This window comes from Typopeltis vanoorti, chromosome 24, assembly GCF_054136105.1.
Source record: "Typopeltis vanoorti isolate ZY-2024b chromosome 24, IOZ_Tvanoo_1.0, whole genome shotgun sequence".
Lineage (NCBI taxonomy): Eukaryota > Metazoa > Arthropoda > Arachnida > Uropygi > Thelyphonidae > Typopeltis > Typopeltis vanoorti.
This window is the reverse complement of record NC_143572.1, coordinates 9,981,985-10,004,021: the sequence shown is the minus strand read 5'-3', so window position 1 is coordinate 10,004,021 and position 22,037 is coordinate 9,981,985. Positions and strand designations below refer to the sequence as shown.

General features: G+C 34.2%; 1 protein-coding gene across 2 annotated transcripts in view; it reads right to left on the bottom strand.

The window, feature by feature from the left end:
* Positions 1 to 22,037, bottom strand: part of Usp32 (Ubiquitin specific protease 32) — an 808,142-nt gene that overhangs the window by 76,694 nt on the left and 709,411 nt on the right. The window contains exon 31 of one of the 2 annotated variants that reach the window (XM_090413901.1): positions 14,382 to 14,573. In XM_090413901.1, coding sequence (XP_090270027.1) covers positions 14,382 to 14,573 — 192 coding nt within the window. Of the gene's footprint in view, positions 1 to 14,377; positions 14,574 to 22,037 lie in introns of both variants that reach the window. The other variant, XM_090413902.1, reaches the window with a different exon arrangement.

Sequence of the window (22,037 nt, the reverse complement as noted above, 5' to 3'; positions counted from 1 at the left end):
CTTCTTGCATTAGCACATTAACCTAAGAGAGCATCTGAAGATTGTAAATAAGTTATGATTACATTATTACTCTTGTGCTACTTCACTAGTCCACAACTTTGACAATTCTCCCTTCCCATTATTATTTTCCTAGATATGATGATAAAAAGCAAGCAGCATCCAACACACACAAAGATGAGGATTTTAATTTATACTTTTTTTTAAACAGTGTCTATAGTTCATTCATTTACTGAATTCTTTGTATAAGTTATGCAATTAATACATATTAAAGTAAAAAAAAAATATTCCAAGAATTATTAGTCCTAAAATGACAAGAAAAATTTATACAATATTTGAGTATCTGAATCAAAAGTCTTAGATTTTTAATACTACAATATATTTTAACTGTAGTTTATTATTCAATAATTAAGTAGATTCATTAGAACTTACTGACATGGTTGACTGAGTGGATAGTATATACATATTTTAACTGCAGTTTATTATTCAGTATCCAGGTAGATCCATTAGAACTTGCTGACTGGTTGGCTCAGTGAATAGCATGTCTTCTCTCACCAATACTGGATTTAAGGTTATTATGGCCCCTAAGTTATGATTGAAGAGATCCCCTCTACTGAGATAGAGGTCCATTTGAAATGTGAATGTCCTAAACTATAGCTTGTCTACCTTATGTGTAAAGCTGACACTGTCTCCAGCAGAATAGATTATAGGGTTTGAATTCCACAGAGGCAAGGATTTTTCCCAACGTCTAAGTGGTAGAGGATTTTTTTTGCATATATTAAGAAAAAGTATTGTGTTTGGCATTTCTAGGACATGGTTCCTGAATTATATAACCATTAACCCATTCAGAAGAATACTAAATTTTCCACAGGTTTACAATTTTTGGGGTAGGATGTGAATTATCAGCCTTTCCAAACCAACCTCTACTGTCCTGCAGTACAGCCTGTATTATCCAGAGGTACATCCTTAAATTATTCATCAAGTCATACCTGGCAGTCATATTTGTCAAGTAACCTCATTATATAAATGTACCTGCAACATAAGTATCCCTTTCATTATGTGGAAGAAATAACTAGACTCCTTGATGATAGATATCTTACACTGTTTGGCAAAACACCATCATGCTAACTTTCAGAGCCTCATTAATTTGGTCTCCAGTTTCTATACCTCTTTCTCTCTCTACTTACAAGCAGTGTGGGTGATATGTATTCTTTGAGAACAAACAAAACACATTCTATGAACTCAGTGTCCTCCCTATTCAAAATATTCTGATTGCTAGTATATGGGACTGACCTCTTTATTACTATTACCCTAGAATTATCCTGGTGCCTCTTACTCTTCCAGATTCTGCCTGGAGAGTCCACCTATAGAAGTATGAGGGAGACACTGCTGAGACTAAACATGGAAAGTAGAAATGGGTGCTACGTATATGAAAATCATGTTCAAGTTTCTTACCACCAACACTGGATGCTCCTGCTCTGTTTTCCATCATTAACCATGAAAGACTAATAAATACAGTAACATTGTAGATCAGAAAAAAAAATCTCCCATGATAACAATCATGAAAAAACAATAAAAATTAAAAGAAATAAGTAAAATGCATTAAAAAAATCCATATCAACTTCATCAACATATGTAGCCATGTACATCCACATAAATGATGTGCATGGCCACTTACATATAGGAATTTTGAACCAGACCTGTTATTTTTTACAGAATCTCAAATGGCAACAATTGAGGCTCTGTCCAATAGGTCAGTTAGCAACCCTTTGCATGATTTCTTCCATCATAATATGTGATGTTCTATGTCAAAAAATGCTAAACCTAGAAGTTCAGCTTCGGGATTTTAAGTTTTGCATTTTGGCACTCTAATTTCTGATAAATATTTTGAACTCTTGAGTGAAATCAAATGTGGGAACAAATGAGATGGTATAACATGCTAGGAGAAATGTAAGCAAGAACACAACTGTTAGAATGCAAGATAGTGCTTGTAGTGTGAAAGATGTGACAAAGTGCAAGAAAGGCAATATGAACGGAATAAAAAAAAAATGAAAAGAAGAGTGTAGCATATGTTAGAAATTTTGAGGTATTGATGAGTGCTACAGAAAATGGAGACTTGAAAAGTGCTTAGCAAACAGCTAAGCACTTTTCAAGCAGGAAAATAATGAAAAAAAAAAAAAAAAAAAGAATCACATGAAGTAGTAAAGGAAGGTTCAAGAAAGCAGAATCTGATAAAAAAAGATATAGTGATATACGATGATTGTTGGATGATATGATTTCAAAGAAGATAAGTATAGTATGACAGAAGATATGAAAGAGTTGGTGCATAAAGAGTAAAAAAGAAGAGCGATGTCAAGACTGTGCACCTGTTGCCATGATATAACAAGAGTGAGCTGAGCTTAATCATTTACATCAGCTGCAAATGGTTAAGAAGACTGTGTAGGAGAAATTGTGTGCATCATGTTGATGTATAGGATGACTTTCTCAGAAGAATTTGTACTAGCAATGAATGATATTGGTGTCAGGTGTCTGGAAAAATTGTTGTATAGTGAAAGAGTGAATGTGAAGTCAGAGAAACTAGTTATGTCAGGGTAGCTGCATGAAAATGTGCATTAAATCCTTGTTTTTCAACCTGTTCCACGTTGAAATTTTATAACCTCTAAGCAGCAGCAGATGTCGCACTAGCTAAAAATTGTAATTTTATAACATTGGATTTAATAAATAAAATAAACATTGGTTTATATTTCTGTCATAGCCATCAGCAGGACTGCGAAATATTTCTCCTATTTTCCCGGGTCCGCAGGTACAAAAAGGTTGAAGAATGCTGCATTAAATTACATGGTCCAAATTGTGGGTATAATGTCAGAGTGAGAATGATAGCTCATTAGAGATGATAGGAAATGTAGGAAACTAGTTTTGTCAAGAAAGAAAAATATAAACTTTGGAAATAAGGAAGGGAGGGAATTTGTCCAAGGAATCATTTGCAGCTACAAGCTTGAAATTGTCATGTTTTGATAGTTATCTGAATATCCATCAGCCTATTGGTTGACCTGCATGCACATTTACTAATATCAGAAGCATCAGGAGTATTTTGCAATATCAGATACAGTGGGATCAAAATTTACTGGCATCAGTGAGAACTGGCCGACAGAGAAGGATACTGTTACAGAAAGAGAACATGATGGGTTCAATGTATTCAGGAAGGGCAAAAAAGGTACAAATGTTGCAGACTTTTGCTAATGATTCCTGAAGTCTTAAATCCAACCAAAGTAGAAATCACCAGTGGTAGTATCAGTAATACTATTTGTATTTTCCTTTATATAGCAAATAGCAAAGTGCACAAATTCACACTAGATGCACTCACCTACTTCAACTGGCAAACATTTCCATTCACTCACAATTCTAGCTCTTATCCCCTTGCTTAACTGCACAAAAACTTAAACTTCCCACAGATACCCCTCTTATCCTGTCTCCACCTTCCACATAATGAAAAATTTTATCAATTATTATCTTACAATACCCTCTGAAAAGTTTATACAAAAGTGTCTGCCAGTATCTGAAGTCCACATACCCTCAATCTATCCTTGTAATCTACATTCCATATTTCTTATACGTCTTTGTAATTCTTCTTTGCAGCTTTCCCACATCTTATGTGTACCTTTGGAACATAGAAAACCAAATTTGCACACAAGCAGTCCAGGTGCAATAAAGAGGCAAAAATGGACTCCCATAATCTTACATGTCAATGTTAGCTTCAACATGATGATTATCCTCCGAGCTGTATTTGCAGTTTTTCTTATGTGACCTTTGAACTTTCTATTCAAATAACTCCAAGATCTTTAGCCTCATCAGTTACTCAAAGCATAATCCCACCAATGTAATATGAAGTTGGATATTGAATCATGCCAAAGTGCATAACTTTACACTCACTAACACTGAAATGACATCTATTATTGTTTGCCCACCATAACACCCTATTCAAATCACCATGGAAATGCAGTATATCAGTAGCATCTCTCATTGCTCTGCCTGTATTTGCACCATTAGCAACCAGTTGAAATCTCCTGTCAGGCCCTTTCCAATATAATTAGTGTATAGATTAAACAACAATGGTTCAAGGACGGGATTGCTCCCTGGGGCACACTACTTGTAATCTTAAATCTGGCAGATTCACATCCCACACCTATCAAATGTCTTAGCAAAGTCCAATAATACATTAGTGTATTCATTCTCTTTATCTAACTCAGCCATAACATTATAAAATATGAACAAATTGCTCAGACATAAGCTCCCTTCAGCAAATCTATGCTGTTCCTTGCAAATATAGCTTGTTTATTATTATTATGGGCAACTCCAAGGAGTCCTTACACTCATTGAGGGAGGCCATAAACATCATGTCAAGAAACTATCCAACATTCGTGGAGTATCTATCATACTTTGCTTTGAATTCATTCACAGTCATGGCATCCACAACAGACTCTGACAACCTATTCCATTCAATCACTATTTTCCAAGAAAAAAAAAAAGTTCTAACATCCTTGCTAACTACACTCTTACTCAGTTTCCATGGATGACCTTTAGTTCTCCTACCACAGCACCTGTTCTGAAAAATTTATTCTGAATTAATCTTGTAAAAATCCTTCAGTAATTTATGTCTCAATCATATCATTTCTTTTCCCACCTATCAACCAGTTTCTGTAACCCACAAATCTTCAACCTGTTCTCATAAGGTTCATTCCATAGATCTGCTACCATCTTGGTTACTTGAGTCTGGATCCTCTCCACCTCCTCCTCATCACCAAGAAACCCAGGTGCCCAGTAGTCAAGATGGGATTTTATCAAGTCTCAATAAAGAGGAACAATAACCTGCTTTTCTCTGCTCGTCAAAGTATTCTTCAGTAATCGAGTGATCTGATGAGCTGCTTCATCCAGCCATTTCTGTATGTGAGTTCTTACCAACTTCTCTCTCTAAAATATTTTCAATTACTCCAGAGATACTGACAGGCCAACAGTTAGCCATAACAGTCTTTGCATCCTTGTGCAATGGGATTATCATACATTCTTTCCATTCCTGTGGTATCTCTCCTGAGCTGAGACTCAAGTTATGCAAACATGTCAAGAGCCTAGACAATTCCTTTAGTATATGTGCTAATATTCCATCAGTCCCAAATGATGAATACTTATCCAAGTAATACAACAGTTCTTCAAACTCATTGTTCTGCACCTCTATTCTACACACACCTGGTTAACAGATCTTAGCAAAGTGAGCACTTATTAAATGAACAACTCCATCAGCTTTGACACTAGAGTACAATCTGCATTCAATAAAGTCATTCTTCCACATTCAATTTTAGTTATTACTTGCAGCATAACAAAAAAATTATTTTGGGTTGCCTTTAGCCTGTGCAGCCAATTTCTTTTCCTACTCCAACTTAGTTTTCTGTACAATACTTGTAACTTTTCAGGTCTGAACTTTATATATTTCATAATTCCTCTCACCCTTATTTTTTTCACATCTTATGAATCTCTTGTTTAATGAGATTGCACATATGTTTTACTCCCATTCTATTTGTTCTTCCAACTCTAGGAAATATTGCATAATTTATAAGCATCTTTCAAAGCTTTTCATGCACTGCTGATATCCTTCCCATTCAGCAACTGATACCATGAAAACAAAGAAAGTATTCTCTTTTGAGTTTGTCATAATTTCCAGATTTGTAGTTCAGTATATAACCTGATTTCAATTCAATTTTATCCTGCTCAAGACTAAATAGTGATCACTTCCAATTTCAAATCCTCTGTACACCCTAGTGTCCTGCACCAGGGAGTAAACATCACTATCAACAATAACATAGTCAATGAGACTTTTCTTATTCCTAGCCTCTTCTCTCCATGTGAATTTGTGCACATTTTTATGTTGGAACATGGTGTTAGTAATAACCAGTCCATGTCCTGAGCAGAAATCCAACAGATATTTGCCATTATTATTAGATTTACTCTTTTCTCCAAATTTTCCCAAAATATTTGGGAAAATTTGAAGAAACATGTCTCACAATCATTTCCTTCTCTGCTATTTAGATCCCCTACAAGGACCAACTTTTCCTTTTTTTTTTTTGTGTCAGTTGCTTTTTCTAAAGCCTCAAAAAATTCCTCCACTTCTACCTTAGTAGAATCTTCTGTGGGACCATAGGCACAAATAAGTCTCATTGTCCAGTTCCCCATTCTCATATTTGCCCACATTACTCTACTTGAGACTGACTACCATTCAAGAAGTTTAGCCTCGTATTTTGTGTTGAATACTATGGCTACTCCTTCTTTTCCTTGATTGTCATTGCCTGAATATAACATTTTGTATTTATTGCTCAGAACGATCTCACCAGTTTTGGTCTTTTTTGTTTCAGTAACCCCTATTATGTCGATCTGGTACTTATCTAATTCCTCAGCTAGCTACATTTCTTTGCCATTCAGGCTTCTTACGTTGATAGTACTGATCTTTAACTCTGGTGATGTTGAGTTGGGGTTTATTTTCAGATTTATCCTAATCTGTATGTTATAATTTTTCTTGAACTTAGTTATTGAGTGACTTTTTTTTCTTTGTGAATTACAGTGTCATTATCATTATTTGCTTCGAGACTATTTCTATTAGTATTTTTAGAACAGCTGAAATGTAGATGATATAACAAGATACCGCTGGATATATCATCTATGCAGACAATGACCAGTTTCCTTGCCATAATATAGCATCAATGGTGCCTCCAATATATCAATATTTGATTTCACTTTTCAGCCAAAACCAGCTGAGCTGCTCAACATCCCTTTACAGTTTAACTGCATATTCACCAAATAAATCTGCTACTCCCAGTCACTTTTTATTTTATCCATCCACCTTAATTCTGTGGAATAGTCTTCTCAATGAAACATTTCCAAAGGATGACAATCTCCAACAGTTCAAGAAGAATGACAACAGATTACTCCACTCTTAACTCTTGCCCACATATGGTATTTAAATGTAAATAAAAAAAAAAAAAGTTCAAAATGTAAACTGAGGACTTACAAATGCAGTTAGCAAAGCAACATGCTATAAATAACAATCACTATTTTTAGTTTGAGAGATTCCAAAATATGTATGCCATAAGAGGAGTGAGAGAATAGTGCACCTAAATCATAGAGAAATGTAAACATTAATGGTGTTACACTCAATGGGAAAGTCATGAAGAGTAATTGAAACTTTAAATATCTAGGAAGTACACTTTCTAGTGATAGAAATTTACATCAAGAGATAATGAAGATTTTACTGAGCCAAACCTTTTTTTTTTTAATGGTGTGAGTGGTTACTTTGGGATAGAGAGATTCTACTGAAGTTACTTTTTTACCTATTTTGTCTTATGCAGTAGAGACATAGAGACTAACAGAAGTAGAATATAAGCAATGGAAATTATTATTATAAAGTGACACCTCCACTACTATCATCATCCACACCAATGCCATCTACCACTCGCCACCACCAGCATTTTCTTGCTTGTAAATTGCATGTGTTCTCAAGGCTGATTTGTCTGTGTGCAGGATGAAAAACCTGAGTTTCCGTTACGGAATTGCACGAGAGATTCTGATATTGTGCTATGGAGGTGCAATTGCAAATTAAAGTTTTAAGGATAATGTTGGCAAAAATAAAGAAAGAAAGTATAAAAAATGTGAGCAGTAAGAATATTATGACACTAGAGTGTCGAAGAAATGCACGTGAACTCTTGCTTGGAGTGGTCTGAACATACAATGATCAATGATAATGAATTTAGAATGAATACCATAAAGACAGTATGAAATGAAAACTGAGAAGAGGGAGACCAAAAAGTAGACCACAGAAAAGGTGGAAAGACTGTTTAAGAGAAGATTTAGAAAAAACTAAACCTAAACTACAAACCGAAATTACAAAGAGAAAATTTGGGAGGATAGAAAGAAATGGAGAACTTTGATTTGCATGACCTGATAATTTCTGTTGGAGCAGTTCTTGATAAAGAAGAGGAGGAACAGTATGGCAAAGAAGAAAAAAAGTGTGCAATATATTCACTGATTTTACTTAGGTGTTAAAGGAGACTCTATAGTAGGCACACACACAAGATTAATTGACATAGCCTATTTGTTAAAACTTAAAAGATGCCAAGAAATTATTATATTTTTCCATGTATAAGACGATACTTTTTTCTAAAATTTTTAGACCAAAAATTGGGTCGTCTTATACATGGGGGGGTAACTGGTTGAGAGACTCGCAGTTTCCGTGGCGAAACTGCCGGTACCTTGTCTCAGCGAAGATGCTTCCGCCAATCACTAGCTTTTGTTAATTCTGTCGATTGATGTCATTAATGGCTGATTCTGAATAAACCAATGAGAACTCTGAAAGTAATCGTATGCCTACAACTCGTTGGCAGAGCAAGTTAATGCATTAACAATATTTTAAGCACTAGCCCATAAAAATGTCTGAAAATAAAAAATGATTGTCATATTCTTCAAAATGCAAGTTAAAAGTCACCAATTATGCAAAAGAACATGGAAATAAAGCTTCAGAGAGACACTTTGAATCTCTTCCTACTGAGTGTATGATTAGACAGTGGAGAAAACAGGAAGAACAACTACTCAAGATGCCAAAAAAGAAGACGGCTTTAAGAGGAAAACCAGCAAAATGGTTAAACTTGGAGTAGAGACTTAAGACTTGGATTATGGAGCAGTGCCAGAGTGGGATATGTGTGTCAACCAAGTTTATTTAATATGAGGCAAAAAGGTTTGCAAGAGAAATGAACATATTGATTTCACAGAAAATGCAAAATGGTGCTTCAACTTCATGAGGAAGGAAGGGTTGGCCATGAGAACACGAACCAAGTTAGCCCAGAAAATGCATCTTAAATGCATCTCAGTATGTATCTTAAAAATATTACCTAATTACTAAATATATTTTGAATATTTAAAAAAATATCAAATGTGTTCTGTTTTATGTTTAAAATATTGATTTCTTAATTTTGGGTTCGTCTTATACATGGGTTATCTTATACACAGAAAATATAGTATATACTTGTTTAATCCTTTTTTTCAAGTGTAAACAAAGTTTGTACATGAAGTAATTTCATGACTAGGTTACTTGTATATAAGCTAATGACTTCACATTAAGTGCCTTAGTATCCCCATAATGATTTTTTCACTTAGTTACAAATTAAATTAAAAATGCTAAGAAATTATATTCTTGTTTAATTCTTTCTCCAAGTGTAATCCTTATCCAAAACTTTAAATGACTAGTTTTAACCCAGATTATTTTAATAATAAGGTGTTACACCTTTTCACTATTTGTACGTGGGCTGTTCAATAAGTAATAAGACTAATTTTACTGTGGCGAAACCACTCATCACAATATTAATTTCTGTGGAATAAAGAAATGTTGCTGTATGTATTAACAAAAGAGGTCGATAGATGGCGTATACGGGCTGATGTGCCAGAGTGTCATGTGACTAAACGCAAGTGCTCATCGGCACGCCTACGAGGCGCGACCAGTCTTCGAAATGGAAGCGTCCTTGGAACAGCGTTATGCAATTAAATTTTGTGTGCATTTGCAAAAATCAGCATCGGACATTTTTAACATGATACACGAAGTTTTCCACGAAGAAGCAATGTCAAGGGCAAGTGTTTTTCACTGGCATAAAACTTTTAAGGAAGGAAGGCAAAATGCCAAATATCTTGAACGTGAGGGAAGACCTTCAACGTCCATCACAGAGACAATTATCAACACAGCAGCGATTATCATCAAGCACGTCAAAAGGAAGCGTCCATTGCTGAAGAATGGCTTCTTATTGCACCACGATAATACAAGGCCACATATTGCTAGTTGTGTAGTGGACGTTTTGCAGACGAACAACACAGATATCCTACCACACCCTCCATACAGTCCTGATCTCGCACTGTGCGATTTATGGCTGTTTCCTCAGCTCAAGAAACCACTAAGAGGCCGCCATTTCGAAAGCAACAAAGCATGTGTAAAAGCTGCGGAGGCGGTTTTGAAAGAACTCTCAAAAAACGGACTCTCACGTGTTTAAGAAGTGGACACAACGTTGGGACAAATGCATCGCGTCTCACGGTAGTTACTTCGAAAAAGACCATGAAAATGATGACGATTAAAGGTAATCTGTTTTCTGTATAAATATAGTCTTATTGCTTATTGAACAGCCTACGTATATGGGAAATATATGCCTTCTGCAATAATGTTCATCTTTGCAGATGATTCTGGGGAGTAGAATGGTTCTGCTTGGTGATGTTTTATATGTTACTGAGTGCCACTGATGACAGTCTGATGAGTTTAATTGTGTTTTATAGATGGCTCAGAGTTTTTAGAGAGAGAGGTATACCCTGTACCTTAATAGTACCTCAACAAAGATTAAAACTGGTATGGGTAGTGGCCCTTCCCATAATACATAGTATTATATACACCCAAATGGATGTGTGTTTCGCATTATGGGATACTAAGGCAATTATTGTAAGCCATTAGCCTCTATATACCAGTAGCCTAGTTGCAAAATTATTTCACATGCAAAATTTGCTTATACTGATAAAGGATTAAATAATAATATAATTTCTCAACACTCTTAATTTAATTGACATAGTCTATAAACTTTATTTGAATAATAATATACTAAATCATCATCATCATCATTTATTTATAATTTTATAGTTATAAACAGGGAAACCAATCAAAATAAATAAGTAGTCTGTGTACACTAAGAAAGGACTTGGGGGTTGTTATGACGTGAAGGAAACCATTCACTGTCATAGGATCTTGCTGGATTTCATCTAATATAGTTGAGTTGGGAATGTGGTCTTCCGAGGAGTAATCCAGGATATTTCTTAGACAAGTAGTTCCAAAGCCATTTATAATATTGGTCACTGCTTTTGTTGAGATGTTCCAGGTCTGGGAGCCGTACAGAAAGATAGACTGGCTGATGCACTTGTAAAGACAAATGTTCATCTCCTTTGAGATGAGGTTCGACTTTCATACTTTATTAAGACTTCTGTGGAACTGAAGTGCTTTCTTCAGTTCCACAGAACAGAAGAAAGCACAGGTAACAGATTGATTTGGAGAAAAATTGTAGAAAAGAAGTTGGTAATGATGTAAGTTTTCATATAGTACTATCATAATATCCTGTATACACCCTTTGAGGGTACATATCAGGAATTTGATGATGATGATAATATTCAAAACAAGCAACTGAATAACAAAATGTAGTTTAAATATTTTTTTAATATGTTATATTATATATTTAAGATATGAATGGACAGAAGATTTGTCTTTATTATTGAGTGGCTTTCTGTCTTATGTAATTATGCTATTATATTTAATTCACTAACATTTTTGCCATAACAGGATTAAAAGTATAGAATTGTGACCTACGAAAACACTTGACTCAGTCAAGTGTTCTCATTGAAATTGCATTTTAGTATTTTAAATGTTTGCTATAATTAATTAATTTTTTTGTTTGCAAGAATTATAAAAATGAATTTCACTTTGGGCTCTCTCTCTCTCTCTATATATATAAACACATTATCTGCCAGCCTAGTTGGCTGAGTGGTTAGCGTATCTGTTCTCCAGCCAAAAGGCTATGGATCAAATCCTGCCATGGGCATGGATGTTTGTGATCGTCTTTCACCTTCCTACATTCATTCATACAACTATATATACACTCCCCCAAGATGGAGTGGGTCGCCATGGTAGAAGTAGACCCATCCCTTCTGCAATGGGATTTTCAGCAGATCCAGCACCAAGTGGGATATAACACTAGGAAAAAGAAGAAAACACATTATCTATTTAAAAATATCACATTAGGTCAATTCTAGCAATTGTCATCTCTCAGTGTCTGAATCTGTGCAAGAAACAAGATATTTTATTGAGCCTTACCCCCCACACACTTGAATAAATATATATCAGGGAAATTATTTTTTGCAACATTTTCATAAGCATTTTCAAAAGATTTGCTTTGTATTTTTAACTATTTAACATAAACATGAAATTTTAAAGATTTCTTACCTGTTTGAAATTTTTTCAAAAGAGTTATACCATTTGTTTTGTTCAAAGAAAAAAAATGGTTATGTGTGTGTGAGAGGCAGGTGCATCTGAAACTGGACTATTTCTTTGCAAACTGATAGTCAGTACCCTCTTGTGTTTGCTATTTCTCAATCAGGAAATAGTCTCTATATACAAGTAGCTCAATTGAGAAGGTACCTCATATGCAAACTTTCTCGGAAACTTTAATTTATATTATAACCCAGTGGGGAAAAAAATTTTGAATATCTCTGGTCCAAAATATTTTAATAATAAGGTGATATACCTTTTCAGAGCCTCCGTAGCTCAGTTGGTATTGACGAAACCCTTTGGTTAGAAAGACCTGGATTTGATTCCTGTCCAAGGTAGTTAGTCTCATAATGGAGCTAAGGTTTTTTTTCACCCAGAAACTCGGTTTTTTGTCCCCCAGAAACAGGCAAACTGGCCCCGAGAGCACACACATCTACAGACATAGGGCACACCTGGAGGCATAGGGCCAACCACCTTATCCTTGAGAAGGTCGCAGTTGTGAAGTCCACAGCTAAGAACCTTAATGGTTCGTGAAAAGCTTAAGAAGAAAATATACCTTTTCACTACCTGTATATGGGAAATATGACTTCTGCATTTATTCAAGCCTTGGTATCTCCTGGGTTTGGCTCCCACTGATGACATTTAATAATGTTAATCTTTGGGCTTGCATGCTTCCTGGGGAATAGACTACTTCTGCTCAGTAGTGGGATTTTGTCTCTCACTGAGTGGAGCCACTGATGAGTTTCTTGTCCTGGAGTAATGAGTTGAATAGTGATCCTGTAAGGTCACTTACAGGATCACTATTCAACTATTGACCAGTTTCACCTTTATTTAGTTATCCTGCAGATCATTCAAAGTTTTTGGAGAGGTATTCCCTCCTCTTGCACTTTAATAGTATACCTCAATAAAGGTTGAAACTGATCTGGATAGTGACCCTTTCCATAATGTATAGTATATACATTCAAAAATATGGTGTGCTTTGCATTATGGGATATTAAGCAATTGAGTAGCTCGGTCATGAAGCTACTTCACAAGCAAGCTTTGTTTGCTTACACTTGAATAAAGGATTAAACAAGAATATAATTTCTTAGCAACTTTAATTTATATTCTAAATTTAATGATATGTGTAAAGATTTGTTTTGTTTTCTGTAAAGAACACTAAACGAATTCTGTAAAGTTAGTTCTCAGATTATAAATAAACAAAAATAATTAAGAACAAATGTGCACTTTTAAGACTGACACATATGATATGTTAGAAGATAACTGTCTCATTACATTTTTTGTTCTTCAAGAAAAAAAGATACATTCAAACTAAGCATAACTGGGCAAAAATAAACAACAAAAAATTCTGATATTTTTTTTCCAACTTGATAGAATATTTATGTGAAGTAAATGATTACAGGTGTAATCATTTACTTCATAGTAAATGATCAGGTTTTTTTTTATCACTGATAAAAAAAAAATCAACTATTACAGTGTGGAAGTTTCTTGTATTTTGTCCTATTGTTAACAACAAACTGTATGATAAAAAAATAAAACTCTTGATAAAAGACCAAAAGGAAAACCTAGAACAAGATGAAGAGACACCATTAGTCAAGACTGTAACATCATATTACAATGTCCAAACTGGAGAAGTTTTGGACAGACAGGGTTGGAGGCAACAAATCCAGGAGCCTAAGACTCGAGTTGGGCTGTAGAGACACAAGAAGTATGATAAAAAGACTAGAAATACAAAAATATACTGTATACATTTAGTCTATTTATATATTTAAAATTAGAGCTTTACCTGCATACTCTGAGGAATATACATTTCTCATTTCAGTGATACTGCTCTAAAACATCTAGGAATGCAAGTTAATATGATGACGTGTTTTCCTAAGCATGAAAGATTATGACACCTCATAATAAAGATAATAGTCACACCCATCATATTCATGTTACTGGACTGTTGTATGTTTCACATCCATATTTTGGTGAACATGTGAACACATTATAGTTGGTGGAGAGGTTAATTTTACTAGTGTTTATGGAAAGCTTGTAAAATATATATGATGAAGTCAAATATCTTTCAGTGCAATATTAGGCATTCTTTATTAGCAAATTCATAGTGTGAAATGGAATATAATCAGAGTTAAGCACAAAGTATATATATATATTTTTAAGATATTCATTATAGACAAGTGAATAATGAAGGATGCCTTTGAAATCTATCTTTAAACAATAAATTACACAATACCACAGTAATTCACTTAAAAAAACCCATTCCCAGTGGTTGCTTACTTACTAATACAGGAGGTAACCTCCAGATCTGTAATTTTTTTGAAGCAAGTTGATGTTGCTTGCATTTGGAACAATAATATTTCTCTTCTTCTCCCAACTGTTCTTCTTTGGTAAAAGCTTCTAAACAATCATGAAGGTTAATTGGCTCTGTTTGTTGTCGCCGTGTTTGTTCCACACTTTCATGATCAGTGAAAACCTATATTGAGAGAGAGAGAGAGAGAGAAGGGGAAAAAATACCATTCTTAGGCACATCATGAAATTATGGAAACAACTACCATGTTGGATAAAAGTTTAGTTTAATATAAACCAAAATATACAAGCTGCACTACAATCTGCATGGTATGATAAAGTTACTGATCAACTGTTAAAACTATTGGCCTGACCTCTAGTAAAAAAAAAAAAATCTTACCATCAAAGCTAGAGTCCTGTTATTATTATTATCTATAGGTTACAAAATTAAATTAAGCTAGAGAGCAACATGTTCACACAAAAAAATTACTTTAAGTATACACACATAAATTACAACAAACCAGTATGGATGGTGGCCAATAAAAGCTGAAAACCTGCTTAGAGTCCTAAAATTAGTGTTTGCTAGAAAACTAAGTGGGCTGAATGTGTGCCATCCAAATTCTTGGGATTTTTATGCCACCATCATTGTTAAGATTAGGGTGGTTAATCAAAATTTTACAGGCTTCTTTAAATTTCTGTTCATACCAGGTTTTTGTATGATGTGAAGAATAAGTACTTTTCCAATCAATTTGGGGTAGGGTGTTAAAAGCATGATCTGAGAGGCCTGCTTCAGCAAAATTGTTAAATTTAATGTGTTGTTTTAAAGTTTCTCAGGAGCTTCCCTCTCTATATTTCCTTTGAGAATCATAATCTTGGTCTTTCTAGGATTGAGTTGAAGTCCTCTGTTCTTACTGATTTTATTAACTTTGTTAAGGGTTTGTCCTAGTTCTTCCTTGTCAATACAAAGGAGCTATATCATTAGGTTACCTCAGATTACTGATCAATCTGCCACCTATTCTAATTCCTATGTTGAGCTCATCCAATACTTCACACGTAATATCCTCAGCATAGATACTAAACAAGTGAGGAGAAAGGAGGCATCCTTGCTGACCTGAAGCCAATCAGTTAATCCGATGCCTGTTCTTACTGTGACTTCTTGCTCACTATACAAGTTAGCCATCAACCTGATGTATTCAGGAAAACCCTTTAATTTCATTACTTCCCACAATTTCATATGCTGAATGCAGTCAAAAGCTTTGGAGTAGTCTATGAAACACATTACCACAGAGAGTCTAAATTCATTATACTTTTTAATGATCTGTTCAAAGCAAACTTTCTGATATCTATCTCACAGCCAGTCATTGATCCACCTCAGAAGTGTGTTATCCAATCCCATCCATTTCAATTTATTTAAAAGCTTGTCCTGTGGCAGTTTATCAAAGGCTTTTGCAAAATTTAAGCATACCACTGTATATGTATCTCCCTTGACATCTGTCACCTTGTTATAGTACATAAGTGCAAGTTAGTAAAGCATTATCTCCCTTAGGAAGTCACAGTAAGAAAAGGCATTGGATTAACTGATTAGATTCAGGTCAGCAAGGAAGTAAGGCAAGGATACCTCCTTTCTCCTCACTTGTTTAGTATCTATGCTGAGGATATCATGTGTGAAGTATTGGATGAGCTCAACACAGGAATTAGGATAGGTGGCAGATTGATCAGTAATCTGAGGTAACCTGATGATATAGCTCCTTTGTAATGACAAGGAAGAACTAGGACAAATCCTTAACAAAGTTAATAAGATCAGTAAGAAACAGTTTAGGTAAACAGTTTATACCAATTTGAAAAATTATACTGAATCATTAAAGATCACTTTCAAAAATAAAAATTATTCAAATATTCTAAATTTCAAAAACACATCTACTTGTATGTATTAAACTCTTAATGGTACAAGATTTTTGACAATTATGATAGTATGAAAGAAGATGAACATAAAGAATGAATGTAATGTATGTAAACACATGCTGAAATTTACATTCACCCTCTTTCACACTATTGTAATTGTCAAAAATCTGGCACCATTAAGACTTTAGTTACACTGAGCACATTCTCTTTGTTCCACTGAATTTCTGCTCTACCAAGAAATAATCACATCAAGTCCACTTTCCTGACTAATGGCTTTACTGAATTATACTTCGATAAGATAATTAATAATTATAGTTTCCTCGTCATCTGCCTCTCATCGAAATAGTGATACAGAGGTTGTCCATTGTGTCACCATTCCCTATGGTGAAACAACGCATTAAAGGACTTTCAGAAGATATAGCCAGACTACTTCGATTCATTGGCCTATGAGTGTCCTTTTATTCTATCAACAAGATATCTACTTTTCTAGACATAGCTAAAGATAAACTTCCACCAGTAGCCCATCGTGAAGGAAGTGTATCAAATTCTTTGCCAGTGTGGATTATGTAGTGTGTATATTGGCCAAACACATAGATTTGCAATTGTGAGTCAAGATAAACATGTAGACTACATTAAGTTCCATGAGCCAGAGCAACTGGGACTTGCAGAGCACACTATCACCACCGCCACCAGACACAGCATTCTTTGGAAGAAAATTAAGGTTTTCCATAAAAGTAACAATCTCTTGGAATGTTTACACTTTGTATAAATTCCAAGAGATTATGGAAAATAGTTCTTTACAAATTTCAGAATTAATTTAAATTTTATTTTATTTATATTCAATCTTGTTAAAGTAATTTTTACTAGATTAATTAGACCATGATCACATGCATGCAGTTTGTGTGTGTGTCAATATTGAATATACCCGTTTCTTATTGTTCAATTTGAAATTCATATTGAAGACGCTATTGATATGGGATGAAATTTTTATACTAATAAAAATATATATGTAAGTTAAATCGATTTTATGTTATTTATTAGTTATGTCTTACATTCCTACATGTCAAGTAATTAGAGTATAAAGTATAGATAGAGAAGATATGAGAACAAAGCTCAGAATGAAGAGTATTTCATTTGTACTTGATATAACTGGATGAAAGTGAGATTGAGAATAGCAGGTCTAATGAAAGAATGAATGAATAATGAGTGTGGCGTATGATTTGGGGGTTAGGGAAGAAAGTACTTATGCTGAAGCATGAAATAGGTTGATTGTAGAAGGAAATGAATAGCAGAAGTATACAAAAAGGAAAGACTAAGTGGCAGGCTAAAAAATGTGGAATATAAAAGAGTGGACAAGAAAGAGAGAGAGAGAGAGAATTGTGGAAATGAGAGGGCAACAGACATGAACATGGGGTGTAAGAAGTAAGTAATAGCATGTAGTAGTGAAAAAAAACAAAAAAACAAAAATACTATTACTACTATATCGTGATTCAATGATTTGAATGATGCAAGATATAATAGAAGTGCACTACAGAAAGCATCACTATAAAAAATGTGCCTATAACAAAGTAAGGAAAAGACCCAGCCAAAGTCCAATAAAACTAATGCAATTTTAAGTTTACTAATACAAATAGTAAAAACTCTTTTAAAAACTTTTATGACAGAAGTGAATTTCCTAGCAAATGATGTCACAATCAGTTAATGGAAATTGTGAGAAATTACATGTTGAAGATAGAACAATGTTTATGTCTGGAAAATCATACATAAAGAAAGGAAACTGGCAGAAATCAGAACAAAGGAAATAGCAGAAATCAAATATGAACAAGTACAAGAAAGAAAGAAAGTACAAGAAGAGTATGAAATTATAGAAATGAAAACGCACAATTAATGCTGAAATTTCAAAATGTCACAGCAGCTTAAATCTTCATAATGAACTTTTAATGGTGCAAACTGTACCATTCAAATAAACAAAATTTAGATTTAAAAAAATCAAAAACTAAATCAGTTTTTTATCAGATAAAGAATTTTTCAAATACAAAATTAGTTGTTACCCACACAGATTTCTTAGCTTTTAATTAAACTCCAAATTAGAGAACAGTATCAATTTATCACTAAAAAACACACAGTGATAAGTTTAATATGTAAATCTTTCATCCCAAGTATCTTGGGACATCCTCAGTACAGTAATTCAAACAATACTAGGAATAACATACAGTTAGGGCTCATGATTACAATGGAATCTCAATATGCATGCAGCAGCATGTTATAGAATTAAATTAAAATATAACTGAAAAAAAAATAAAATAAAATAAATAAATAACATATAGATTATTTTACACAATTTTGTATGACAATATCCCATACTTTAGGAATAGCAAGAACGTCATTGTGGTTTAAATTTGGTCTGTGTAGTAGGGCTTCAGCACTCTCTTTATATAAACGTTCATGTTTATATAAAGATCTATGTAAAAGTTTTGTCTTTTCCCAATGGATACTATGGTTTGGGTTTTCAACTCCGTGTTGAGCGAGGCCAGATTTCTGCGGTTTGAAAAGACAAATGCGGTCTTGATGTTCTGAAATGTGTTTCTGAACAGATCTACCTGTCTGTCCAAAAAGTAGGACAACTTGCAGGAGCATGGGACCTCATACATGCCAGGTAACATCAGAGGTGCTAGTTTGTCTTTAGGAGAAGGTAACAAGTTATAGATCTGGTTGATGGGTTTGTAGGTAGTTGCAAGATTGTATTTCTTCATAATTTTTGAAAGACATTCGAAGATGCCTTTGACATAAGGTATGGGAATCCTATGTGCTTCTTCTTGTCTAGGTTGATGTGTGGGGAAGTGACTGATGATTTTTTTGAGTTGTTTTAAGATTGTATCCATTTAGTATGGCTGTATTTTTGATTATTTCTAGTTCTTGGTTTGGAGATTCTTCAGAGGAGCAGAATCTGTGCGCTCTGGTTACTAATGATTTAATGATGCCAAATTTTTGAGATGGAGGATGAGCGGAGGAATTGTGAATGTAGCGACCTGAAAATGTAGGCTTGCGATAGACAGATGTGACGATGGAACCATCTTCTTTTCTTTGAATGTGTAAATCCAGAAAGGAGATATCCTGTGAAGATTCTTTTTCTAGCATAAAGTTGATGCGAGGGTGGAGGTTTATTTTATCTAGAAACAGGTGTAATTCTTGTTCGGAACGATCCAAGACTATAAAGATGTCGTCGACATATCGTAGCCAAATTTTTAGTTTGGGTTCATATGTTAAAATTTTTTCTTCAAGGTATTCTAGAAACAGGTTTGCTAAGTTTGGCAATAAGGGAGACCCCATTGCTGTTCCCTCCTCTTGTTTGTAAATTTTACCTTTCCAAGTGAAGTAACCGGATGTAATAACAAATTTGAATAATTCAACAATATCGGAAGGAAATTTTTAAGCTAATAACTCTACTGTTTCTTTATGGGGAATGTTAGTGAAGAGGGAGACAATGTCGAAGCTAATTAACATGCGAGTTTTTCACAGTTGAATGTCTTTTATTTTTACGTGAAACTCTGTGGAATTTTTAATTGATGAAGCTATTCACCGTAGTGGTAAGTACATTGAAAAAGTCAAATCGTTCATATATCTTGAAAGAACTATTCAAGAAGATGGAAGATGCAAGTTAGAAATGCAAAGAAAAATTGTTATGGCAAAAGAAGTGTTAAAAAAAAAAAAAGATCATTTATTACAAGTAAGATAAGTAAACACATACGGAAAAGATTAATAAAAACATTTGTTTGGAGCATATTCTTATATGGCGTGAGATCTGAACAGCAGAAGACTGGAAAAGAATTGACATGTTTGAAATGTACTATTGAAAAATATTGCTAGCAGTAAACCGGAGAGAAAGAAAAATCAGCGAAGAAGTCCTGCATGAAATAAAAGAGAACTGAGTAAAGAAAGATGAAATTCCAGATTACAAACATATTAGAAGAAAAGGAAAAAGAGGAAACCAAAACATACATTCTTAAAGGAGGTTATAAATTATAAAAGAGGAAAAATGGAAATAGGATGACCTAGAAAAGGGAACTCTCCATAGTCAAAAGAACTATCCCTTAGAATTATGTTGAAGAATTCATAGAGACAATGAACTTACCATACATGTAAATTATGGTAAATAAACCTAAAATGAAGCACTTACTACTTATATTTCATGACAAGTATTTCACTACATCAGAGTGAACACATAGAAAGCGCATAGTTACAAGAAACAAGAATGAAATGACATCACAGAGGAGTGCTTTCATTCTGCTACTCTCTCTCTCTCTGCCCAGTTGCATGATATTATTACGAACTCGTAGGAAACAGTAAGCAAGGCCTTGCACTCTATTGCCACTTGGCTTGAAAAGTGCATGTAAAAAGAGTTTCAAAAGAAAATTTATTAAAGCAGGTGCGTTGAACCACGATTTGGATGAATACCCAATATTCAGCCAAAGCTTACTGCATTAAATTTTAAAAAGATATGTTTTGAAAAAAAATTTCTTTTAATGTGTAAAGATAATGTTCAAAGCATTTGTTTGTACAATTAAATTCAGAATGCTTAAAATTTAATTCACACGTTATGGCCAAATTGTAGAATAAAGATCGAAAAAATGTGTAATAATTGTTACTACAGGCCAGAGAATGCAGAGGGAGATGATTTGGAAATGTTCAGACAGATAAGACTGCTAAGTGATAGGAGGGAGATAATAATGGGTCAATACTTAAATTGACTGGAAGGAGGAAATATCATGTGTGAGTAAGGAGAGTGAATTTTCTGAGCTACTCTGGGACAATTTTATGCAGCATGTAGTTGAAGCAACACATGGGATTTGAGTGTTAGAATTAATAATATCATCTCACACAGTGATGATGCCACCGGTTGGGGAAAGTGATCATGTGGTTTTGACATAGGGAGTGGCTAGCCAGGTGCAGTGGATCTCAATCAGTCGAAACGAAGAGAAATCAGTAGTGCCTGGGATTTGATTACTTAAGGCAATGTCAGAATGTATACCAAAGATCAGGAGAATGAATAATGCAGGAACTTCTTAGAAAGAGGATCATATGAAAGAGTTATAAAGAAGAAGGTATCCATCAGCAGCATGAGTATAAGATGCAAGCTAGGAAGGTGACAAGTATAGTAAGAAAAGAGAAATTGGATTATAAAAAGAGATTGCCTGAAGCAATTAAACAAAATCCTAGAAAACTCTATAGTTATATATATATATGTGTGTGTGTGTGTACACCATGAGATGGATTATATATTTATGTATACCATGATTGTATCTAATTAGGTCTGTGTGTGTGTAGATATATACGTGGGTGGTCTCAAAAGTTCTCAGCCTCAACCATAAACGGCAACACTACTGGCAAGAGTTTTTTTTTCTAAGTTGATACATCTGTCATAAGCATCGATGTGAAATTGCAAGTCATTCCATCAAGTAGTTTGTTTTATACAACTGTCTGAAGCAAAGGTGTTGCCTGTATCCCTTGAAATGGATAAAATTGAGTATCGTGCAGTTATAAAATTCTTCATAAAAGAAGGTTTAAAGCCAAAAGAAATTCATCTAAAGTTCATAAAAGTTTATAGGCACTCTTCTCCTTCATTTTCGACAATTAAGAAACGGGCTGCCGAGTTTAAAAGTGGCCATACCAGCCTTGAAGATGATCCACGTGAAAGACATTCAAAAAGTGTAACAATACCAGAAATCATTGATCAGTGCACGACATAGTA